The following is a 23,692-nucleotide window of genomic DNA, read 5'->3' on the forward strand; positions in this document are numbered from 1 at the left end:
GCCCGCCCGCCCGCCGCTCCCGCTCTGGCCTGCTCAGGGGGCCATCCGCGCCACCGCCGGCCAGCGGGCGCCCGGCTGTGCGACTGCGGCGCCACCGAAGGCAGCGGGAGCCCGACGCCGCGGACCGGAACGGCGGCGGAACGCGGAGCGCGGCGACGGCGGCCCGCAGGGGCCAAGCGCAGGCCGCGGCGAGGGCCGGCTGTCGGGAGCGCGCCACCTGGCGGCTCGGCCCGGCCGCGAGGAGAGGTGCGCCCCGCCCCCCCCGGCCCCGCCCCCGGGCCCCGCCCCCGGGCCCCGCGACCGCCCTGGGACCTGGGGCCGAGCTGGGCTGCCACGCCCACCACCGAGCGCTCGCTGGGCTGTGCGCTCCAGCCGCCCGCGCGCCGGCCGCGAAGCTCCCCTTGCTTCCTTTGCGCGGCGCTCCAAGGCTATAGATTTCACCGCGCTTCTCCACCTGTAACAGACGCGTGGTGCTGCAGGGCCGTGGCTCAGGCCTCGCAGGTCGGCAGGCCGGCAGGCCGCGTCAAAGATGTTATCTAGTCTGGAACTCGGAGCTGCACTGACAAACGATGCCTCCCGACCCCCGGCCTCCAAGTTCTTGTCCCCCTATTCCCCGATCCCCTCCAGTGCGGCTGGCCATGGGAATCATAGGTATCCTGTTCCTGAAAACTGCCCCCTCCTAAAAACCCTCACCGCTTTCTATGAAGCTCTTCTGCATCCATCTCTTTGCACTGAATTAACGGGGCAGTGGCAGAATGGGGACTCCGGGTGTTAGTTTGGCATTTTAAAAACAGGGCAGGAAAGACTTGAACATGGTCACAGGAGTCCAGAGCAGGGCAGGCAGAGGACCACAAGCACAAGACTGGGCCTTGTAAAAGGCCCATGCCGGCTACAAGGAGGGCCCGGGTGAGGGTGCTGAGCATGATTAAGTAGATGAAGAGCCAAGGCCTTACCCTGAGAGCGATGGAAAGGGCATCAAAGAGGGTGCAGCCAGGCACAACCCCACCTCACTGAGACTCTCCTGCACATCAGGGGACACAGTCAAGGCCCCTCCTGTCAGAAGCCAAGAGTCTACAGTGGGAGACCAAGGTTAGCGGGAACCTCTGAGAAGTCATCTTTGATCCCCTTGGCACCAGGACTTGAGATATACTCTGTTCCAATAGGCTGAGGGAACAGAGGCTGAGCAAGGGGAATTTCTACCACAGGATCCAGCATGGCAGCTGCAGGATCAGGCACCCCTTCCTTAACCACTGAAAGCCGATTTATAAACAGGCAGAAGCCAGATAAGAAGACCCCCGAAATCAAAAAACACCACACCAATGCTTAGAAAGTAGCTATATGTATAAATAAATGTATACTATATTTAAGTGGCAGTAACACTTCCCATTCTTAGTTCTTCTTTCTCTCATAATGTGCAGTGGCAGGTAGGAAGATCTCCCTGAGGTTGCTCCAAAGCCCATGGGAGTGAATGTTCCGGTGGACCCGGGGCTCTGCCGATGGCGGCCGGGCCACGTGGGGGCAATGCTGACACCAGGCCCGGTCACCTCTGTACCACTCGTTAGTGGTCTGGTTGGTGGCAGCCAGGTACAAAGTAAAGCACAGGTAGCCCCCCAGGAGGAAGCTCAGCATGATGACAAAGCCCAGCATGAAGACAATCCTTGGGAAGGTCAGGAACAGGTACTGGGGGTAAAGAAAAAACAGCGTGTTAGGCAGCCAGGCTGGGCCACAAGAAAGGGTCGCACCCACCAGCCGCAGCCTGGTCTACAAACACGCAAGAGCTGCCCACCCAGCTCACCCACCTCCATACACATCTGACTGCCTAAACACAAAACAAAACCATAAACGGCCCTGACTAACAGCCCAGGAGGAAACCCGAATATGTACAAGAGTTTCAAGTGAGATAAATGAAACGTGTACATTGAAGGAAAAGGGAAAGGATACTCAGGAGGGGTGCTTTCCTAGTTAGCTGTTTGTAAAACAAAGACATAAATACAGATCTCAGTTCATGCATCAAAATAAAGTCCAGATGGACAGAGAAGATCAGTCTCTCTCTCAACACAACACGACCACAGAAATGCATGCACAAGAGTATTCACTGTCGTGACTTTAACAGCCCCTCTTCCTAAAAGAAACACGTTAAAAGTCCATTCATGAGGAAGAGTAAAACCCTGGGATAGTCACACTCTGGAATAATGAGCCGGTAAAAATGAGGTCAATTTCTACGTACTGATTTGGAAAGACACTGATAAAATATTGCTGGATGCGAAAGACAAGAGCCGAGAATCACAATGGCATCTTATTTGTGTAAAAACAAAAAGACTCCATGAAGGTGTGTGACTATATAAACGCACAGGAAAGAAGCCTGAAATGTACACACCAAACTACAGAAATAGTTGCCTCTGGGGAGTGAAGCTGTTGGGAGGGGAGGGGGAGAACTCCCAGTTTTCCTCTCGTTTTTTTCTTTTGTTTTTTTAAGATTTTATTTATTTATTTGACAGAGAGAGAGACAGCAAGAGAGGGAACACAAGCAGGGGGAGTGGGAGAGGGAGAAGCAGACTCCCCACCTAGCAGGGATCCCGATGCGGGGCTCGATCCCGGGACTCCAGGATCATGACCTGAGCCAAGGGCAGACGCTTGATGACTGAGCCACCCAGGCGCCCCCTTTTCATTTTTTTCTAAAGATGTTTTAAATTTTATGTTTCTTCCCCCCAGCTTTACTGAGATATAATTGACAGGACATTGTGAAAGTTTAAGGTGTACAACATGACATACAGCAAATGATCACAACAAGCTTAGTTAATTAATACATCCATCACCACACATAGTTACAGTGTTTTTTTGTGATGAGAACTTTTAAAACCCACTCTCTTAGCAACTGTCAAGTACAGAACACAGTATTGTTAACTACAGTCTCAGGCTGTACATTACATCCCCAGGACTTACTCATCTTTCAAATATGAGTTAGTGCCTTTGACTACCTATGCCCACTTGCCCTGCTTCTCCGCCTTTTCATTTTAAACACTTCTGGACTGCCTGAATTTTTATGTTATTTTTTATAGTAAAGAAAATGAATTTTGAAAGAGGTCAGTATTTTTAAAAATACTTTATTTACTTGAGAGAGAGAGAGAGCACGAGTGGGGTGGGGCACAGGGAGAAGGAGAAGCAGACTCTCCACTGAGCAGGGAGCCTGACAAGGTGGGGCTTGATCCCAGGACCCTGAGATCATGACCTGAGCTGAAGGCAGATGCTTAACTGACTAAGCCACCCAGGCACCCCAAGAGTTCATTATTTTTGAAAGTCAGGAGTAAGAGAGAAGTAGATGCATCTCTTGACAGGGGAGACTTTCTAACTGAAGTTACAAAGAGAAGAGATATCTGATGAGAAAGAATGTCTAAATTTTTTTATACAAAAAAGATACACAAATAAAAAACAAATATAAGAATGAACTATCATTATTATATGATCTCAAACCAAAAGTAATTCTAGTATCAAACAGGTAAACAGTTAAAGGACATAATTCATAAAAGATCTACAAATGACTGACAAGAAAAGTAATAGAAAGTAATGAAAGAAATACAATTTTTAAAAAGGATACACCGTATTTTCCTACCAAACTAGAAGCACCTGCTGCCACTGGGCATCCTCAATGTCTGCTCTGACGCAAAATGGAACACTGACAAATCACTCTAGGCACAAAGTTTTAAAAAGCAATCTGACAATATATATTAAAATCAACATGCTCCATTATCCGTTGCTTCTTCTTGAGTGGTGTTTTCTTTTGGTTTCAAAGAAAATAAAATGTCATGAACAAGTGGGATGTAGTCCATAAATGCAAGGTTGGTTCAATATTAGGAAATTGATTAATATTTTATACAACATTATTAAATAGAACATGATATGATTATTTTTCTAGATGTTGAAAAATGTTTCACAGAATTCAAGATCCATTCTAATAAAAGCAATAATGTCAATAATCTCTGATCCAGTACATATTTTTTTGGAATCTATCCTACAGAAAGTCCTAAGTACAAAAACAAAACCATATACACTGCAAAGGGGAAAATGCACTTTACCCATGGAGAGAGCTGGGTATCACTGGTCCTATGTTCTACATGATGGGAAGCAACATGAAATACACATCCCTACCCAGGAAGCATTCTTGACAAAAATAGTTAACCTGAATCTAATCAGGGCTCTAGAACTAACTTCCAATTCACAGTAATATGAAGGAATAGAGGAAAATCAGTTGACAGAAGTAGGAAAAAGGCAAACTTAGAACAAGGGACATTCTAAAAGACAACTAAACTACTAAATGTCAATTTCATGAAAATAAGTGGGGGCATTATTTTCGACAGAGAGACTAAAAAGACAACATTCAAATGCAATGCCTAACAATGAAGTGGATTCTGGTTCAAGGAGGTAAAAAAGCTATAAAAGACACATTTGAAAAAAATGAAAAAAAAAAAAAAAGAAACTGGGGAAATTTGAATATGGACTAGATGATTTATTATGCATTTATTACATATCTTATGTTTATTACATAGATTTATTATTACTTTTCTTAGGTGAGATAACATAATTGCTCAGCAAGGAGCCTGCTTCTCCCTCTGCCTGCCTCTGTCTCTCTGATAAATAAATCTTAAAATAAAAATATTTTTTAAAAAATGCATGTTCAAGTATTTAGGGGCAAAGCAACATGATGTCTCCAATTTATGAGCCCAACATGGGACTTGGTCCCACAACCCCGAGATCACAACCTGAGCAGAAATCAAGAATTGGATACTTAACCAACTAAGCCACCCAGGCGCCCCATAAATTGAAAAAAATTTTAAGAGCAAAACTACTCAAGGTTGAAACAACAAGGTTATCGCTACACACCTATCAGAATGGCTAAAATGAAAAATAGTGGTAACATTAAGTGCTGACAAGGATGCAGAGAAACCAGTACCTCTCCCATCACTGGTGAGGATCTAGAATGGTACAAGCACTCTGGAAAACGAGTATGGCGGTCCTTTCCAAGACCTAAAATGGACTTATTATCAACCCAATGATCATAGTGAAGAAAGATCATCACACAGGAACTTGTAAATGGGAATGTTCAATGCAGCCTTTTGCAGGGTCCTTCAAAGGGTGAATGGTTAAACAATGTGGAATACTATGCAGCAGTAAAAAGGAAGGAACCCTAGACCCATGCAACCACTCACATGGATCTCAAGGAAATTGCACTAGTGAAGAAACCAACCTCAAAAAGATACCCTATGATCCATTTACGTAACAACTATGAAATAACATAGTAACAGAGGTGGAGGAGGGAACAGGGGTGCCAGGCATTAGGGATGTGGGGAGGAAGCTGTGGCCGTGAGGGGTAACACCAGGAAGTCTCTGACAACGGATAATGGAGCATGTTGACTGTAGCGGTGCTTGTACCCAGCTGCACACGTGACAAACTGCACAGAGCTATACACACACACACACACCACAAATAAACACATATGTAACTGGTGAAATCTGAACTGGCTCTGGGGATTGTGCCAATGTCAATTGCTTGGTTTTGGCCATGAGCTGTGATAGTATGGGGATGCTGGAAGGGGGAGGCACTTAAGAGCACATAGGCTTCCTGTGTGTTTCTTTGTAATCTCCTGTAAAACTGCGATTATTTCAAAATAAATTAAAAAAAAAAAATACTGGCTTTAAGACTGTGTATTTTATCATATTAAGACAGTGTCCTTCCATTCCTATTTTCTGAGTGCTTTTATTAGAATGGATCTTGAATTCTGTGAAACATTTTTCAACATCTAGAAAAATAATCATGTCATGTTCTATTTAATAATGTTGTATAAAATATTAACCAATTTCCTAATATTGAACCAACCCTGCATTTATGGACTACATCCCACTTGTTCATGGCATTTTATTTTCTTTGAAACCAAAAGAAAAAACCACTCAAGAAGTAAGCAGTTACCTAAAATAGTGACTGCTCATAAGCTACTTCCCATAAATGCAGTAGAAATCTTTTAGTCATCAAATGAATTTTTAGAAGAACTCTACATTATTGTAAATTAATTTTGGCAAGGTGCCAAAACAATTCCATGAGCAAAGAAGGGTCTTTTCAACAAAAGATGCTGGGACATCTGGATAGCCACATACTAAAAGTATCAAGTTAGAGCCCAACCCTACAGCACATACAAAAATTGACTCAAAAGGGATCAAAGACCTAAATGTAAGAGCTAAATCTATAGAAACACTCAGAAGAATATATAAGTGTAAATCTTCATGACCTTTGTATTAGGCAATGGGTTCTTACATATAACACATATGGACGAACCTTGAACACATCATGCTAAGAAAAAGAAGGCAGTCCAAAAGGCCACAGATTGTACAATTCCATTTATGTGAAATGCCCAGAAAAGGCAAAATAAAAGACAGAAGGCAGATTAGTGGTTGCCAGGAAAGACAGGAATGGGGAATGACTGCTGATAGACAAGAGTTTATTTTGGGGGTGATGAGGTGTTCTGAAATTAGATGGTGGTGGAGGTTAAACAACTCTGAAACACTAGACTGTACACTTTAAAAGGATGAATTTTAGGGGCGCCTGGTTGGCTTAGCAGGAAGAGCATGTGACTCTTGATCTTGGGGTCATGAGTTTAAGTCCCATGCTGAGTACAAAGATTACTAAAACAATAAATAAATAAACTTAAAAAGGATGAGTTTTATGGTATATGTATTATACATCAACTAAAAAAATTATATATTGGGGTGCCTGGTTGGCTCGTGTGCATGTGCACGCTCTCTTTCTCTCAAATAAATAAAATCTTAAATAATTAAAAATTTAAAAATTATATGTTAATTTTTGAAAAAGGAACAGCTTCATCTTTTGACTAGGAAAATGTCCTTCCAATTTTGAAACCTGAAGTCAGAAACATACACCCTACAACGTAATTACCTGAATGTTAATTACCTGAATAAGAAAGACAATGTCAATAACCTGGAAGTGTCCAAGGTCATCAACGTAAGTCTCCAGATACAAGTCGGACACCACCACCAACTGGACCAAAAACACAGAGCTCACGACGGCCATGGTGGCAGCGGAGGCCGTCAATGTCAAGAGGTAGAGGAGGAAGTACCTGGCGTTCCAGGCCCCGATACAGTTGTTCACCCAAACACAGTGATGGTCAAAGCGGTGCACACACCTGTTACACACACCTGCACGGAAAGGGGAAAGCCGCAAGCCTGACTTAGTCCTTGATGGAAGAATGAGACCAAGCACATCTGTGGGGATTTTCACAAACTCTCGGCAGCACGAGCTGAAAGAAATGGCAGCTGCTATCACCGAGCCATACAACTGCAGGGTCCAGTACAAGTGGCCACGAGCCACAGGTGGGTATTAAGCCCTTGAAATGTGGCTGCGAGAAAAATTTGAAAGAATACTCTGCTGATATCGATAAAACCAGGGTAGCTTTTCGATTTATGCAATGCTCCTTTAAGTTCGATTGTGAGCAATACTTGAACAGACATAATTTTAAAACTGATGCTTTAAAGTCAAATCAATTCTTCTGATAAAGGTGAACCATATGTGGGCATTAAAGGACAATGATTTTTGGTACTGGTTCAGTTATTAAAAAACGTTTAAGAATTTCTGGAATAACCTGGGTATGTAAATCTGCTCTTCCAACTGCAAGTTTTGTGAAATCTAAATATAGATCAAGTATTTCCAGGGAAAATTTAGTGTCTCAACTGAGATGTGCTGTAAATGGAAAATATATCCCAGATTTCAAAGAGTTAGTAAGAAAAAGAGAATATAAACTACCCATGAATGATTTTTTATATTGACTACACATTAAAATCTTTTAGATATGTTAGGTTAAATAAAATATATCATTAAATTTAATGTTCCTTCATTTTACTTTTGTAATGTGACTACTAGAAAATTTAAATCACGTATGTGGCTCACATTATATTTTTGTTGGACAGCACTCGTCTAGAATCTTGGTTATTCCCCACAAGAGTAGGCTCTGCCATGACTGAAATTTGCAAACACAACAGCCCACAGAAATTCCTGTTGGGCAACATGGCCTGCCACGTGGCAAAGGAAAGGGCTATTATGCCCAGGGCTGAGTTGCCCACTATACAAGAACATTAAGAGCCTCACCTCCAGGGCCGCCTGGGTGGTTCAGTCGGTTAAGCGTCTGCCTTCGGCTCAGGTCATGATCTCAGGGTCCTGCAGTGGGCTTCCTGCTCAGCGGGAAGTCGGCTTCACCCTCTCCCTCTGCCCCTCCCCCCACCCCCTCCCCTCCCCACTCAAAAAAAAAAAAAAAAAAAAAAAAGAGCTCTCTGGCCTCTACGAGCAGTGGCTGCCCCCTGTCTGGGAGACAAATGACCCTGCTTCTGGATTTCTGTAACATTCCCTTACTACAAGGCCCACATGTCTGCCATACAAGGACAGAGCTGGAGGCACCAAAGCCAAACTTACTGCAGTGCTTGGATCGCGCCGGTTTCCTTAAATTGCAAGTCGAGCACTTCATATTCTTTGAGAACATCACTTCATCGAATTCATAAACTTGAAGAAACAATAACTCGTTTGCTTTTGTTATGGTACCTGAAAAACATAAGGACAAATGTCGGTTCAAGCAATCCGGTGGACTGACCGTTCACAAAATCTGTCCTGAAAAAGTGCAACTAAAACTTGCCATGTTTAATATTCTAAACAACTCATTTAAAAATAAACAGCTTTACTGAGATACAATTCATAAGCCCAATTCACCCATTTAAAGTGCACAATTCAATAGTTTTTAGTACATTCACAGAGTTAGGCAACCATCACTACAATCAATTTTAGAACATTTTTATCACTTCAGAAAGAAACCCTTAGCAGTCACCCCCCATTTCTCTCGAATCCCAGCCCTTGGCAATCATTAATCTATTTTCTGTCTCCATGCATGTGCCTTGTTTGGATATTTCTTATAAATGGAATCATACAACTTGTGGTCTTTTGTATCTGCCTTCTTTCACTTAGCATAGTTTTTCAGGGTTCCTCTCTGTTCTAGCCCATATCACGCCTTCGTTCCTTCCTGTTGCCAAATACTGTTCCGTTGAAGAGGCACATCACATTCACCCATTCGTCAGTTGATGGGCAGCTGGTGCTTCAAGGATAGAAAAGCTTAAAAGTAAAGGCACGGAAAAAAGATACCAAGCAAACATGAATCAAAAAAAGGGTAACGGGCACCTGGGTGGCTCAGTCGGTTAAGCATCCGACTCCTGATACCAGCTCAGGTCATGGTCTCAGGGCTGTGAGATCGAGCCTTGCGTTCAGCTCTGTGCCGGGCACTGAACCTGCTTAAGATCCTCTCTCTCCCTCTCCCTCACCCTTTCCACTTCTTCCCCAACCCTCTCTCCCTCTTAAAAAAAAAAGTGTAATAATATTAACATCAGACAAAAGAGAATTGAGAGCAAAGAGCATTACTAGTGACAAAGAGGCTCATTATATTTTGAAAAAGATTCAAGGAAAAGAGAATACCAATTCTAAACTTGAATGCATATAATACAAATATATACATAACTATTATATACACCTACACATACATACACATATAAAATAGCTTCAAAATAAGTAAAGCCAAAACTGACTATAAGGAGAAACCTCAAATCTATCATCAGAATGAGATAACATACCTCTCTCTGTTATTGTAAACAAAAAAATTAGGGTGAATATAAAAGATTTGAACATAATTAACAAACTTAATTTAATGGACTCACATGCTGTCTACACCCAAGAACTAAAAAATATATACTTCCAAGCCCACACAGATCACTTAAAAAACAACACATAACCGGGCATGATGCAAATATCAATAAAATTTTTGAAAGAAACAGTGCCATAGAGACCACAAACTCTCTATATAACACAATTAGTGAACGCATCAAAAAATAAACTAAAAAAGTATATAGAAAATTTTAAGCAGTTTTAAATAAGCCATGGGTCAAAGAAGAAAAAAATAAAATTAGAAGACAATCACAATGAGAAGATGGTAACACCGCATATCACATCTTTCACAAAGTCCCCAGGGGGATCACTAGTCTGTAACACTGTAAGACGGACGGTTGAGTTGTTGCCAGTCTCCATACTAAGAGCCTCAACTTACCAGGGTTGCTCACACAGCTGAGAATGAAAAACACGAGGTTTACAATCAGCAGCAGATAGGGCAGAAGAAGGTAATGCAAGGAGAACTCCAGCTCTTGACAGTAGTCAAATATTTCCCAGGTGTATTCACTGTAAACCATCCCTTGCAAGATGAGATGCAGGAGAATGAAGGTGTGGTTTCTGAAAGGAAAAAGGCACGTGGCTTGTTCACAAGGCCTTCTCCAAGAAGAAATCATGTCATACTAAAGTTAACCCAGGGCCAACCACTTCCTTTGGGCTTGAGATAATAGCAAGAATTACGTAAGAGACAATATGAGACAGTTCTCACAGTGCCTCGAAATACTCAGTACTCAATAGATATTATCTATTATTATTAACTTTATTTTTTAGGATTTTAATTATTCCGAGAGAGAGCACAATCGCGTAAGAGCAGGGGGAGGGGTAGAGGGAGAGAGAGAATCTCAAGCAGACTCCACGCTGAGCCAGGAGCTCAAAGTGGGGTTCAATCCCACAACCCCAAGATCATGACCTGAACTGAAATCAAGAGCTGAATGGCTCAACCGAATGAGCCACCCAGGTGCCCCTATTATCTTTTTTGGGGATTGAGGTATCAGGATATATCTCTTTTTATAGAAATGCATGTAATATTGCCACTCTTTAAATATTTCTGTGAAAACTCCAGAAATAAAAGGCAGATTATTTATGAGCAGAGGTCCTGAACCCAGGACTCTTGATCCTTTCCAGCCTCCTTCCCCGAACTATGGCTGGAAACCAACAAGGAGCACCCTGAAGCTAGGGGACAGCAACAATTAATAATCAAAACAGAAAAGAAGGGCGCCTGGGTGGCTCAGTTGGTTAAGCGACTGCCTTCGGCTCAGGTCATGATCCCAGGGTCCTGGGATCGAGTCCCGCATCAGGCTCCCTGCTCTGCGGGGAGCCTGCTTCTCCCTCTCCCACTCCCCCTGCTTGTGTTCCCTCTCTCACTGTGTCTCTCTCTGTCAAATAAATAAATAAAATCTTTAAAAAAAAAAAACCAGAAGATAATATTTATATTTTTATTATTTTTTTAAAGATTTTATTTATTTATTGAGAGAGGGGGGCGGAGAGAGAGAGTGCACGAGCAGGGGAAGGGGCGGAAAAGAGGGAGAGAGAGAATCTTAAGCAGGCCCCATGCCCGGCAAGGAGCCCGACTTGGGAGTCAATCTCATGACCCTGAGATCACAACCTGAGCCGAAACCAAGAGTTTGGTCACTTAACCGACTGAGCCACCCCAGACGCCCCGAAAAGAAGATAGTATTTAAACTCTGAAATATAAATACCGTGTATGGAAGAGATAATGAAGCAATTTTAGCACTGCTCTCTGAAGGCATTCTGGAATTATATAGGAAATTATCTAAAACAAAAGAGAAGGATTCAATGTCATTTCTCATTCCCCCCACTCCCAAACAAATTAGATGCTTCACTTTAGCTGGCGATCCTGGGGATTTGTGTTTCTGCATACGGGCAGAGAAGAGATTTAAGAGAATAAAATGCAGGGTTTCCCTCAGCTAGTCTTCCTTTGATACCAGCTCCTCCCTTTCCACCCTAGCTGCAAAGAAAGCACCATGTCAGGGTCTTCAGGCAAAGGGAGGAGAGCAGAGGGGCTGGATTAGGTAATGTTAATGTGAACTCCACTCCTTTCCCTGCCTTGGGTTCAATCCTAGGTTCCAGAGTCCATCTGCAATCACTGGGCATTAGCCCAGGTCACTCCCAAGTCCACCCCTTCCCAAAGGCTGCTGACCCCAATTCTGCTCACTTTGACCCCTGAAGGAGTGTGGGCAGCCTGATGCTCAGCTCCCTAGTCATACAGCCCCCCGTTCCACCCATCAGGCCCCTCCAGGCAGACATTGAGGTATCAGGATATATCTCTTTTTATAGAAATGCATGTAATATTGCCACTCTTTAAATATTTCTGTGAAATATTCTCATCCAGGCCCAAGTACAGGCATCAAATTCAAAGAAAAAATAGCCAACCTTGAGAATGTTATCTTCTCTCAAAGCAAATCACAAGATTACTTTCAACATTAACAAAAAACAGAGACTTCTGAATGTACCATAACTACCATAAACGAAAGAAGTGAACAAATAATAAAAACGGCATCTCTTTTTTGTTCCGCCAGGGAACTGATGAGCCTTTTAGACTGGTGGTAGTCAAAATCCAGTGGTCTCTAAGCATCATTACCTGTGCTCCCCCTCTGACCAGGCCTTTCAGGTAATGGGTTTTTGAGCAGATGCATATCATAACAACACCAATGAGCACCAAAGCCAGGTAGAACAAGAAGAGAACCAAGAAGTCCATCCTGGTGCTACAAAGAAACAGAAAGAGTGTGACTACTACTGAGGGATGTGTTCCATGGTGCGTATTCTCAGACATCAACTCCGTAAACAGCTCCCCAAACAGAATTCATCAGCCCTTATGCACACACTGCTTTGCGCTGAGGCCTCCCAGATGGTCCTGAGTTCTCTCTCCCTCAAGAGCTTCCTAATCAAACCCCTGTGATTTATTTACGGCATCTCCTGCCTGCAAATTCCAAAAATTTAAAACGGAAAATACGCAAAATGCATACATCTTCCCTCCCACCAGCAACAAATCATCTTTGTACTTACTTGAATATAAACCCCAGTAGATACTGATACAGAATGTACCCAAAAGAATCTGCTGACAATGCTACTGGAACAAGCATCCCCCAGAGGCAGTGGGGGGGCGGGGGGGGGAGGGACTCACTCCCACAACAATCGTGGATCACCCACGGGGAGCAGAGTCAACACACAGGTCTGTATTAACTGGAAACGGTTACTTCTGGCCTTGGCAGATAGGGTTCCGGGCCGGACTTCCAACTGAGATAACCAAACTACAAACTAGTCACGAGATAAGACAGAGGAAACAAAGAGCAGCAATTCTCACGAGGTGATTCAGGGTCCCCAGCCTACGTATTTCTCGTTTGGATACTTTTCTACCGGCAGCTCGGGCATTCCTCCTCCCAACATTCACGGAGAATTCAAACGGCATCTCCTCCCGTGCAGCGGCGTGTGCCTGGCACATCGGGTGCCTCCCAAAGCTGCAGGAGGCATGGTTCTTCTAGAAGGCTGGACCTGGCTGCAGAGACATCGATAAAACACTCACACAATAAAACAGGGTGGGAGTCAGGGGCGGTATAAACTGTGAAAAATAATTTGAAAGTTGGGGGACGCTGAGATCCCGCGGGGTGGACGGGGTTATAGGATTTCGGGAGGAAAAGCTAACGGGGAAGATTAAGCCAGGAGCCTGGGGTCCCAGTTCCTATCACTAATCCCTGAGGTGCCCACGCTGGCCACCAGGCAGAAAGGCTTATCCGAGGCCACACCATCTGAGGGTCCCGGCGGATGGGCCTCGCCGGAGCTTTCCCCGGGGGCCGGGACCCTGGGTGGGGGACGGGGTGCAGAAGGCGCAGAGGGGATACGGTGGGTGCCTGAGCACCCGGCGGGGTGGAGGTGGGGCTGCGACGCCACCCCCCCCACACACACACACACGCAAGGTGGAAGGGCGGCTCAGACAAGGAGACAGACGCCCCTGGGCCAGTGGGTGCCAAAAAAACCCCTCGGAGGCGGCCTTACCGCCGGGACGGCCAAGCGCCGGCCGCTCCGAGGCGGCGCCTTCAGGGCGCTTCTTTAGACTTCCGGCGGGCCTGTGACGATAGCACGCGACGCTGGCAGCCAGGCCGGCTTCCGGCGGAAAGGGCGGGCGGAAGGGCGGAAGGGCGGGCGGCAGCCGGGGGCGGGGCTCGCGGCTGGTGGGCGCGCTCTGCTGGTGTCTCTGGCTCCGCGCCTTGGCCGCTTCAGAGGGGTGGTCGGGTCTGGGGAACGAAAATCGAGCCTTGCAGCACGGTTGCCGGAAAATCTTACAAAAAGACCGTCCTAAGTCAGTGCGGGCGTTGTAAAGCGGGCCGAGCCAAGCGGGGAGCCCGGCTGGCCCATGGCGGGACACTTGGGGCTCCTATACTGAGTCTTCGCGATGGGCAGGACTTGCTTTGCTCTCTGCTAACCACGCAGTTGGGATCCGTCCGACCCGTCCCAGTGTCTTTGCTCCTGCTGTCTCGGAACAGCTCTGAACATCCCGCCCCTGGGGACAGTGACAATTGCTTGACTCCAAACCTGGAGGATAAGAAGGAAGGCTGTTTAATGATAGTTGAACCTGGGGTGAGAAGAGCTGCTTCCAAACATAGCATTGAGAAGTCCCCTGTGGGGTGTTCCTTTGCTCCGAACACCTCTGAATCCGCGGAGACCAGTCTATTCTTGATGCCTCTGAAAATCTATCAGGCTTGTCTTCCCTTTGAGGGGAACAGTCTGATCTCCAAAACTGGCTTTCAAGCTCTTCTCTTTTTTTGTCTTTGCGACCTACCCCAGCTTCTTGATTCCTTCTCTTTTTCCTTTTTAAGAAACTTACAAGCTGGGCGCCTTCTGGTACATGGTGTGCGAAGCCTTCATGAACTCGTGGACACAGAATTGAAAAAACAAAAGCCTGAAATCAGAAGCTGTGAGGCCACCAGGGAAGACTGTGGTTATGGATGGAACCTCATCCCACATCCAGAGTGGGCTGGATCACATCAGTGTCTCCAGCTGACTCATCACCCTGCTGATTAATTCTGAGCTGGTGGTTAAGTATTTTGGGTTACTTTTTTTTGGCTCATAAATGCAGAACTTTATTTTTATCCCCATTCATTTTTCTCCGGATGGTTTCAGTTGAGACTTAACTTTGAATCTGGGTTTGATCACCTATGGCATTTTGTGCTGGGTTGTCTAATTGTTTTTAAATGTACACAAGTACTACAACACTATGTTCTTGTAAAAAAAAAAAAAAATCAAATTATACAAAACAGTTCCTTGGACACCATCCCCAAATCCCAGTCCCTTGACAAAATTAATCACTTATTTACTATGTGTCCTTCCAAAATTCTTTTATACATTTATTCATAAATATTCAACAAATATATACTGAGTACCCAGTGTATGCCAGGCACTATTCTAGGCACGGGGAATACAGCAATAAAACAGAAAAATTCCTGAACTTAATAGTTTGCATTCTAGTGTATATATACAAATATATAATTTGTTGTTGTTTGCAGAAATGGCATCATACATAGTGGTCCTCCATCTTTCTTTTTTGTTTTTTTCTTTTTCAGTCTTGGTGATCTTTTCACATGTGTATCTACTATATTGTTTTTTACCTCATTATATACATTTCATTACATAGCTGAGCCACAGCTCATCTGCCAGGGCCCCACATTCCACTGCCTACAGGGGCTCTGCAGGTAGTAAGTAAAGTGACAACGTGGAGCAGATGTATCTTGTTGTGGGCAGAAATAGCTATTTCCGCAGACCACAGGATTGTTAACTTGAATTCCAGTGTTTTTTGTGTTTTTTTTAAAGATTTTATTTTAGAGACAGAGAAAGAGCAAGCAAGTGAGGGGAGAGGCAGAGGGAGAGAGAGAATCTCAAGCATATTTCAAGCTGATAGAACCCGACACGGGGCCCCGAGATCATGACCTGAGCTGAAACCAAGAGAGGGACACTCAACCAACTGAGCCACCCAGGCACCCTTTGAATCCCAGTGTTTTAAGAGTATTTGAAAATCTGGATTTTTATAACATAAATCTAATTTTTGTAATGTTGGCAACTAATCCAGGATTCTTAATTTTATTTTATTTTTTAAAGATTTTATTTATTTGACAGAGACAGCGAGAGAGGGAACACAAGCAGGGGGAGTGGGAGAGGGAGAGGCAGGCTTCCCACGGAGCAGGGAGCCCGATGCGGGGCTCGATCCCAGGAGCCTGGGATCATGACCTGAGCCGAAGGCAGACGCTTAACAACTGAGCCACCGTTGGTTAAGCGACTGCCTTCGGCTCAGGTCATGATCCTGGAGTCCCGGGATCGAGTCCCGCATCGGGCTCCCTGCTCGGCGGGGAGTCTGCTTCTCCCTCTGACCCTCCTCCCTCTCATGCTCTCTGTCTCTCATTCTCTCTGTCTCAAATAAATAAATAAAATCTTTAAAAAAAAAAAAAACAACTGAGCCACCCCGGCGCCCCTAATCCAGGATTTTAAAACACTGTTCAGACTAAGCAGAACATACCTGCAGGACAGATTTAGCCCAAGGGCCCAGTTTGCATTGTTACTGTTCTATTGCTTAACATTTAAGTTCATTTCAGTTTTTGCTATTACAAACAATGCTGCAGTGGAAATACCTGAATGAGGTTCATTACACACAAGTAGGTGTGTTTTTCTAGGGCAGCCACATGACATAGAATTCCCGAGCCAAAGAACATATAGGCATTTTAATTTTAATAAATACTATTAAATTGCTCTTCAGCCACAAATATCTGAGCGAGTCTGTCTCTCCAAACCCTTGCCAACATTTAACAGATCAGTTCCTTTAGTATTTACCATTCTGATGGATGAAATGACATTTTATTTATTTATTTGCTTAACAGACATTTACATAGTGATACCTGTGTTCCAGGTACTGTTCTAAGCACTTAAAAAAATTTTAAGTATTTATCATTTAATCTTTATAGGAACTCAGAGAAGTATTATTATTATTATTATTATTATTATTATTATTATACCACTTTTATAGATGAGGAAATAGAGGCACAGAGAAGTTATATAATTTTCCTAGGTACATAGAGCTAGAAAATATTAGAGCCATGATTCAAACTCAGACCACTGGACTAAGACTCAGTTGGTGTTCTCAATTACTGTGCTGGGCTAACTTAATTACCACTGGCCAGTTCCTAGTGATGAACATCTTATGTGTTTATTGGCCAATTATCTTTCCTCTATTGTGAGTTGCTTACAATTATCCTTTGCCGTTTTTATTTGAGTTGTTTACCATTTTCCTCCTGCTTTCCAGTACTTACTTACATATTTTATGTATTTGTTAAGGTACGGGCTAGCTGCTTCTCTTAGTTTAGGTACCCCCCCGCCCCAAAAAAAAAGCAAACTCCAAGACAAGGATTTGGTATAAATAGTTTGTTTTTGGAGATATTCCCAGGAAACAGGGTGAGGGATTGGGAAAGTGAGAGAAGAGTAGAAAGCCAAGAAAGCAGATGTTGATGATTATAGGTGGCCGTTTGGGGCTCAGTCCCACCAGGGATCCTCTGAGAGGCTCCATAGACTATGCCTCAGAATTGTTCCACTGAGAGACAAAGCAGCAGGGGTCTTCGCCCAACCACTTCTGGGGCAGTAACTCCCTGGTCTTTCTGGCCTGCCCACACAGAGGCCAGCCCAGCCCCAAGCGGAGAACCGTTTCAGGCAGAGTCAGGAAACCATCAGCATGTACAGGTAACCTCTCTGGTGGGCTGTGGGGATATAGGCAGAACACCTACCATGTCTGTATGCTGTTGTAACAGAGAGATCCCCAAACATGATGGCTTTGATAGGAAAGAAGTCTAAGTCCAGAGGTAGTTGGCAGTCCAGCAGCAGTAGGCAGTTCTGTTCCAGGAGATCCACAAGATCACATGAGGACCCAGATTCTTCCTATCTTGTTTTCCACCACTAGGCACAAATTCCCAAACTTTCTCTGTACGCGGCACCCTTAAGTGTCTTAGAAATTTTTTTACAGCTCTTCGGCCAAAAGAATAACAATCCCTTCTATTAAATAAGGAGCTCTAAACAGTTTCATAAATATTTATGCCCTAACAACTTAGCACCCCTGGCACAATTTATCAAACTTTAAAATCAGATTGGAAACAACATTCTCATTTCTTGCTCAACCTAGATATTCCAGTGGCAATTGCTTCCTAAATACATCCTCTCAAAGATGTGCTGTCAGGAATTTAGTGATCTCATGTTGAAAATGTGAACTAGTTCAAGCTATCATGCTATGTATGACACAGATGTAGCTTCATTTCCTCAAACTGTTAAGATATCCCACTGCTCCCCTCTGAGTTCTCTGCAGCGCACCCGGGCACTTTGTGCATAGTTTGGAGTCACAACACTAGGATGGTATCCTTGCCCCAAGGTCAACACCTTCGAGCCGCTGAGAAAGCGGAAAGAAGGAAAGGAAAGAAAGGCTGTTTACCCTTGAAAATGGAACTTGTAGGTTGTACTTAGCTTTTCCTGCTCAGATCCCACCTGCAGGACCTTAGTCACATGGCCAAAGGGGAGCCGGGAAATGTAGCCTCTGGCTATGTTGCCCCGTGTTCAGCTAACACTTGGTAGGTTGTTATTACTAAAAGGTAGAAATAGATATTCTCTATCACATTCTGAATATTAATCCTTTGTCTCTGACATGAATTCCAGATATTTTCTTCCATACATTACATATCTGTTAAGTTGGCTCACGGTGTCTTTGTCATACAGAGATTTTAAATTCTGAAATACATTTATCAGCCTTTTCTTTTGTGGCTTTTAAAATAATCTTACTTAAAAAGGTATTCTTTACTCCAAAATTACACACAGAGATACACACAAATTCACAAATATATTCTCCAATATTTTCTTCTAGTTGATTTATACTTTTATCTTTAATTCATCTGGAATTTCTCCCTGTGATGGCTGAGATCATTTCAGAAGGTGGGGGGCACCTGGGTGGCTCAGTCGTTGGGAGTCTGCCTTCGGCTCAGGTCATGATCCCAGGGTCCTGGGATCAAGCGCCACATCACGCTCCCTGCTCAGCGTGAAGCCTGCTTCTCCCTCCCCCACCCCCCCTGCTTGTGGTCCTGCTCTCGCTATGTCTCTCTCTCTCAAATAAATAAATAAAATATTTTTAAAAAATAAAAAATAAAGGGAAGGGGGACACTTAAAGTATGTAGCCATGATGTATTTATCAAATTCTCAACTGCCTTCTAACTCACATCCCAGCTTGTCATGACTCTCTTGTGCACATACATGGTTCAATGGACACTGAGGTTTCCTACTCAACATGTAAGCCACACACCTCCTTACTGTGCTCTTAGGGTAGGATTGAACTACCCCCAGCTCTAGGGGTGGGACTTAATTGGTATCAGCCAATCAGGATAATCCTGTCCTTCCTTATCACAATAATTTTTCAAAACAAAAGCCAGCCTCTGAAATGCAAGGGACCCAGTTAGAATGAAGCTAGGATTCCCGTTCAATGGTGCCTCCTCTCCTCTAGATTGAAGAAAGATATTAAAGAGGAAGCCTGTAACTTCACTTCTCTTATCTTGGGACTAGGAGGAAAGCCAGTCCAAGGATGAAGCCTACGCACTGGGGAGGGCAGACCTGAGAGAGGCACAGAGAAATGAAGTCAGAGCCCTGAGCAAACTGTACCTGAAGCTCACACCACCTCTGGACTTCACAGGTGAGCCAAAAGTCCCCTTTATTTTCTTTAAGATTTTATATTTATTTTAGAGAGAGCACGAGCAGGAGGTGGGGTAGTGGAGAGGGGGAGAGAGAATCCCAAGCAGACTCTGCCAAGGCACCTGAGCTGAAATCAAGAGTTGGATGCTTAACTGACTGAGCCACCCAGGCACGCCAGTCCCCTTCATTTTTTAAAACCATGTGGAGTTGGGGCGCCTGGGTGGCTCAGTCGGTTAAGCGACTGCCTTCGGCTCAGGTCATGATCCTGGAGTCCCAGGATCGAGTCCCGCATCGGGCTCCCTGCTCGGCAGGGAGTCTGCTTCTCCCTCTGACCCTCCTCCCTCTCATGCTCTCTGTCTCTCATTCTCTCTCTCTCAAATAAATAAATAAAATCTTAAAAAAAAAAAAAAACCATGTGGAGTTACATCTTCTGTAACTTGCAACTTAAAATATCCTAATCCTAACGGAAATATGTAGTCACTCAGCTCTTCTTCCCCCACCTTATGTTTTTCTTTTTAAACTCCTTTTACACTTTATAGAAATATATAAATAACAGCAAAGGAAAAGGCTATATTTTGCTATCTTAAGTGCTACTTTATTACTGTGCATTTCTATAAACATATAAAAACATGAATTTTATGTATTCATTTAAATGGTTTACATAGATATAATCGTAGCATCTAGACAATTTTTGAGTTTTGCTCCTTTTAGTTTGTCATAAGTGCTTTTCCTCTATCTAGTTTTAACCATTATCCAGGGATGCAATATAATGAACTCAATATTACTGTTGGACATTTGTATGATTTCCTACTTTTTAGTACTATAGATAGTTTTGCAAGTAACATATTCAGAGCTTTTAGGTTTTTTTTTCAGTTGAATTACTTTCTCAGGATAAATCTCTTGGTGGTTTGTCAGTTCCTGAAATTCATGTGTTTCTGGCATTTTACTCCTCCCCTCTGTTCTTCAAAACCTCCAAGCATGAACCTTGACACTTACATTTTATAAATAGCATAGAAGAAAACCCTACTTGAGCCTAAGATCAAACACTGAATTCAAAAGTGATAGGAAGGATGATATCTCCTGTGAAACTCGTAGCGTCCCTAAACCCTCCCGTCAGCCCCTGAAACTGGACCTGTCCTATCAGCTTTTTACCTGCTGCAAGATCGGTTGACAGGATCAACCACCTTTTATACCATGATCTCCTGTCCCCAAGGGAATGACTGAGGCTCTATAAGGAAATGGGATACAGAACTTCATAGCTTCCCTTGCAACAAACAGCCCAGGAGGCTTGTTTACAATCCGTGATTTATTGGTCAGGAGGAGTTTTACAATGGAGGAAGAAAGAAGAACAGTTATTTTTTTTTTTTAAGATTTTACTTATTTATTTGACAGAGAGCAAGAGAGGGAACACAAGCAGGGGGAGTGGGAGAGGGAGAAGCAGGCCTCCCGCTGAGCAGGGAGCCCGATGCGGGGCTCAATCCCAGGACCCTGGGATCATGACCTGAGCCGAAGGCAGACGCTTAATGACTCAGCCGCCCAGGTGCCCCAAGAAGAACACAAGTTTATTTATTTATTTATTTTTATTTTAAAGATTTTTATTTATTTATTTGAGAGAGAGAATGAGATAGAGCATGAGAGGGGGGAGGGTCAGAGGGAGAAGCAGACTCCCTGCCGAGCAGGGAGCCCGATGCGGGACTCGATCCCAGGACTCCAGGATCATGACCTGGGCCGAAGGTGGTCGCCTAACTGACTGAGCCACCCAGGCACCCCGTAACACAAGTATTTTTGTTGGAAGGCAAGGATCAGGTCTGTATTTGCTTACTGTTGTATCAGTAGCAACTATTTTAGTGCCTAGCTCATAATAGATGCTCAATAAAAATATGTTGCATGAATGCAAGGAAAAGGATGAAATCTACCCAGAGGAAATCGATATCCTGGACATCACCAAGACACGGAGTCCTCCGGCCAGCCCCTGGGGCTGTGCATTGCACCATTGGCCAGCTTGGGGCACAATGTAGCTTATACTTTGGAATTTCCACTTGGCCTTTACTGCCTTGATTACTGCGCCTTAAAGCAACTGTGTTCAGCTACCAGGTTAAAGGGGGTTGTCAGGGCAGAACCTCCAGTTCCTGATCACTTCTGAGCTGGTCTTGACCTGGTACTCTGCTCAGCTCTCCTCACCCAAATGCTCTGTTACTCCGGTCACCAATACTGCAATTCACCATCGGTTGTGGTATCTCTCGAATGAGGGGATAAACATACATATACTCAAAAATTATCTCTTGTTTATCTAAAATTCAAATTTAACTGGGTGTCTTGTATTTTTATTTGCTAAATCTGGAGATCCCATCTTCAGCCACCATCTTAATGCCTCTCAATTGAGATTCTAGTTTTCTGTCTTGGTTGAGACCAAGAATTAGTCTCACAATTGGAATCTGGCCATCCCTCAGCTAGCAGTGATGAGCAAAAGGAGCATCCAGCCCTGGACATTGAGTTGGGGCTGAATTGTCTCAGGACAACCACTGAGACATTTTCAGAAAAGAGAAGCCACCTGAGAACCTGGAGAAAAGGCAGACAAGCAAGAAATTACAGGTGGGCTGATGGAGGATGGCCCCTCCATATAAAGTATACAATCTGTGCTCCACTTGTTTATTTGTAAGCCACACAGAAAGAGGGTAGAGAAGGACAAGGGACAATATTGTGAATGCTTTCTCAGAGCTGTGGGGAAGAAATGAATGGCACTTCGTGGTAATGAGGCAGGGAAACTGGAAAAAAACTGCTTTTTTGCTCCTTTTCCTGCTCCTATTCTTGCTAGGAGCTGCACTCCTGTCCTACACATGGCTTATAGTACCGATGATATATGTCCTTCTTATAAAGGTCAAGGAGTTAATTTATCCCTTTGGAGTCTTCCAGCACAACAGATAACACCTATGAAGTGACCGGGTGAGGTCATTCTGTACATTTTCCAAGACTGCTGACTGCAGACCCCTTGACACCAAGACCCCTAGCTCCAGGGCACAAGTGACTTATAGAGGACACCGGAGCACTCCTCCTTGTTTTGACCTGTTCCTGGATGCCTGAGAGGACACATATGCCAGACCACCATGCTCGGTAAAAACCCCAGGCTGCAAGTAATGATGAGACTCATGTTCCTTTTCCATTCCAAGTGTCCAAGACGCTCTGTATCTGCTCTCTCTGTAACTTCAGTAAACTCTGCTCTCACTTCCTCCTGGCTTGCATTTGATTTCTATCCTGCACAAAGCCAAGGACTCTCTTGGCTGGTCCTTCGGGACCCCCTCTGGGTCCTCGGATCCAGCCTGCCTACATCAGTTAGTGTCCCAGAGTCACTCTGGACACTAAGTGAATTGGGACTGATACTGGACTCTCTGAAGCACAGACATGAGTGTCATTCCAGGAGGAAATTCAGAATGAGAATATTAGATGGGAAGGCGTGTAGGGGTTAAGAGTATGAGCTCTCAGGAATCAGGCTTCCTGAATTTCAGTCCAGGATCCATCTCTTCTAGCCGTGTGGTTTTAGGCTAGTTACTTAACCTCTCTGAGCCTCAATTTCCTCATCACATAACAGAATCTACCTCAAAGCGTTGTCATGAAGATTAAATGAGATAAGGCAGGCATGTAAAACGCATTGGATCAATTTTGGCCACTAGTATTATAGTTAACAAATAGGATCCATACAGAAGAACAAAGGGGGAAGTATTTCTGGCACAAGAGGTTTGAGGTATCAAAGTTCTCTATGTTGCAAGTAATAGTAAGCCCACCTCAAACTGGATCAAATGACAAAGGAGACTTCCTGGCCTCTGCCACTGTCATGTTCAGAGATGGGGCAGGCTTCAGAAATGGTTTGAATCAGCAGCTCCATGGCATCATCAAAGACAAAGGTTCTTTTTGTTCCTCACTCTGCCACCCAAGTATCAGCCTCGTTCCCCAGACTAGCTTTCCTCCTGGTGGTGGGATGGCTGCCAGCCACCCCTGGGGCTTCATGCTTCCACGATCACTTCCAATGAGAGGGGAATGGGGAGGTTTGCCCTGGCATTCCCAGTAGGAGTGCTGAAATTCACTCTGTCCGACCTGAGTCACGGGCTCCCTCCTGAACCAATGACAGGGCCAGGGGAACAGAATGCACCATTTAGTGAGTTAAGTGAGGCTCTCCTGCCAAAGCTTCGAGGGGGATCAGTTTCTCCTGAACGAGGAGCTGCT

General features: G+C 44.2%; 1 protein-coding gene and 1 long non-coding RNA gene across 5 annotated transcripts; one reads left to right on the forward strand and one right to left on the reverse strand.

The window, feature by feature from the left end:
* Positions 1–1,320: 1,320 nt before the first annotated feature.
* Positions 1,321–13,868, reverse strand: ZDHHC4 (zinc finger DHHC-type palmitoyltransferase 4). Of its 4 annotated transcripts, none has more exons than XM_034988335.1 (8): positions 13,772–13,868; positions 12,785–13,274; positions 12,360–12,483; positions 11,458–11,531; positions 10,140–10,318; positions 8,471–8,596; positions 6,986–7,203; positions 1,321–1,680 (listed from the first exon to the last, which is right to left on the reverse strand). In XM_034988335.1, exons 2-8 carry the CDS (start codon positions 12,859–12,861, stop codon positions 1,390–1,392), a joined length of 1,089 nt encoding a protein of 362 aa, XP_034844226.1. In that variant the 5' UTR covers positions 12,862–13,274; positions 13,772–13,868; the 3' UTR covers positions 1,321–1,389. The 4 variants fall into 4 exon arrangements, with proteins under 4 accessions (XP_034844226.1, XP_034844225.1, XP_034844228.1 ...); XM_034988334.1 differs by having other exon boundaries at positions 6,959–7,203; XM_034988337.1 differs by having other exon boundaries at positions 1,336–1,680; positions 6,959–7,203; positions 13,083–13,274.
* Positions 13,869–13,909: 41 nt separating this feature from the next.
* On the forward strand, positions 13,910–23,018 carry LOC117999334. The gene is made up of 3 exons (XR_004676256.1): positions 13,910–14,810; positions 19,349–19,475; positions 22,380–23,018. It is a non-coding gene; the product is annotated as an uncharacterized LOC117999334 (long non-coding RNA).
* The last annotated feature ends 674 nt before the right edge of the window (positions 23,019–23,692 follow it).

Source organism: Mirounga leonina, unplaced genomic scaffold (genome assembly GCF_011800145.1).
Source record: "Mirounga leonina isolate KUSES-001 unplaced genomic scaffold, KU_Mleo_1.0 Mir_454, whole genome shotgun sequence".
NCBI classification, from domain to species: Eukaryota; Metazoa; Chordata; class Mammalia; order Carnivora; family Phocidae; genus Mirounga; species Mirounga leonina.

What these genes read in the sequence shown, in the direction of transcription:
- ZDHHC4 (XM_034988334.1), bottom strand. Translation starts at nt 12,861, where the DNA reads ATGCTTGTTCCAGTAGCATTGTCAGCAGATTCTTTTGGGTACATTCTG. An exon ending in GGCGCGATCCAAGCACTGCA is followed by an intron (nt 7,204 to 8,470) that starts GTAAGTTTGGCT and finishes CTTTCCGTGCAG; the next exon opens with GTGTGTGTAACAGGTGTGTG. An exon ending in ACATTGTCTTTCTTATTCAG is followed by an intron (nt 1,681 to 6,958) that starts GTAATTAACATT and finishes CTTTACCCCCAG; the next exon opens with TACCTGTTCCTGACCTTCCC.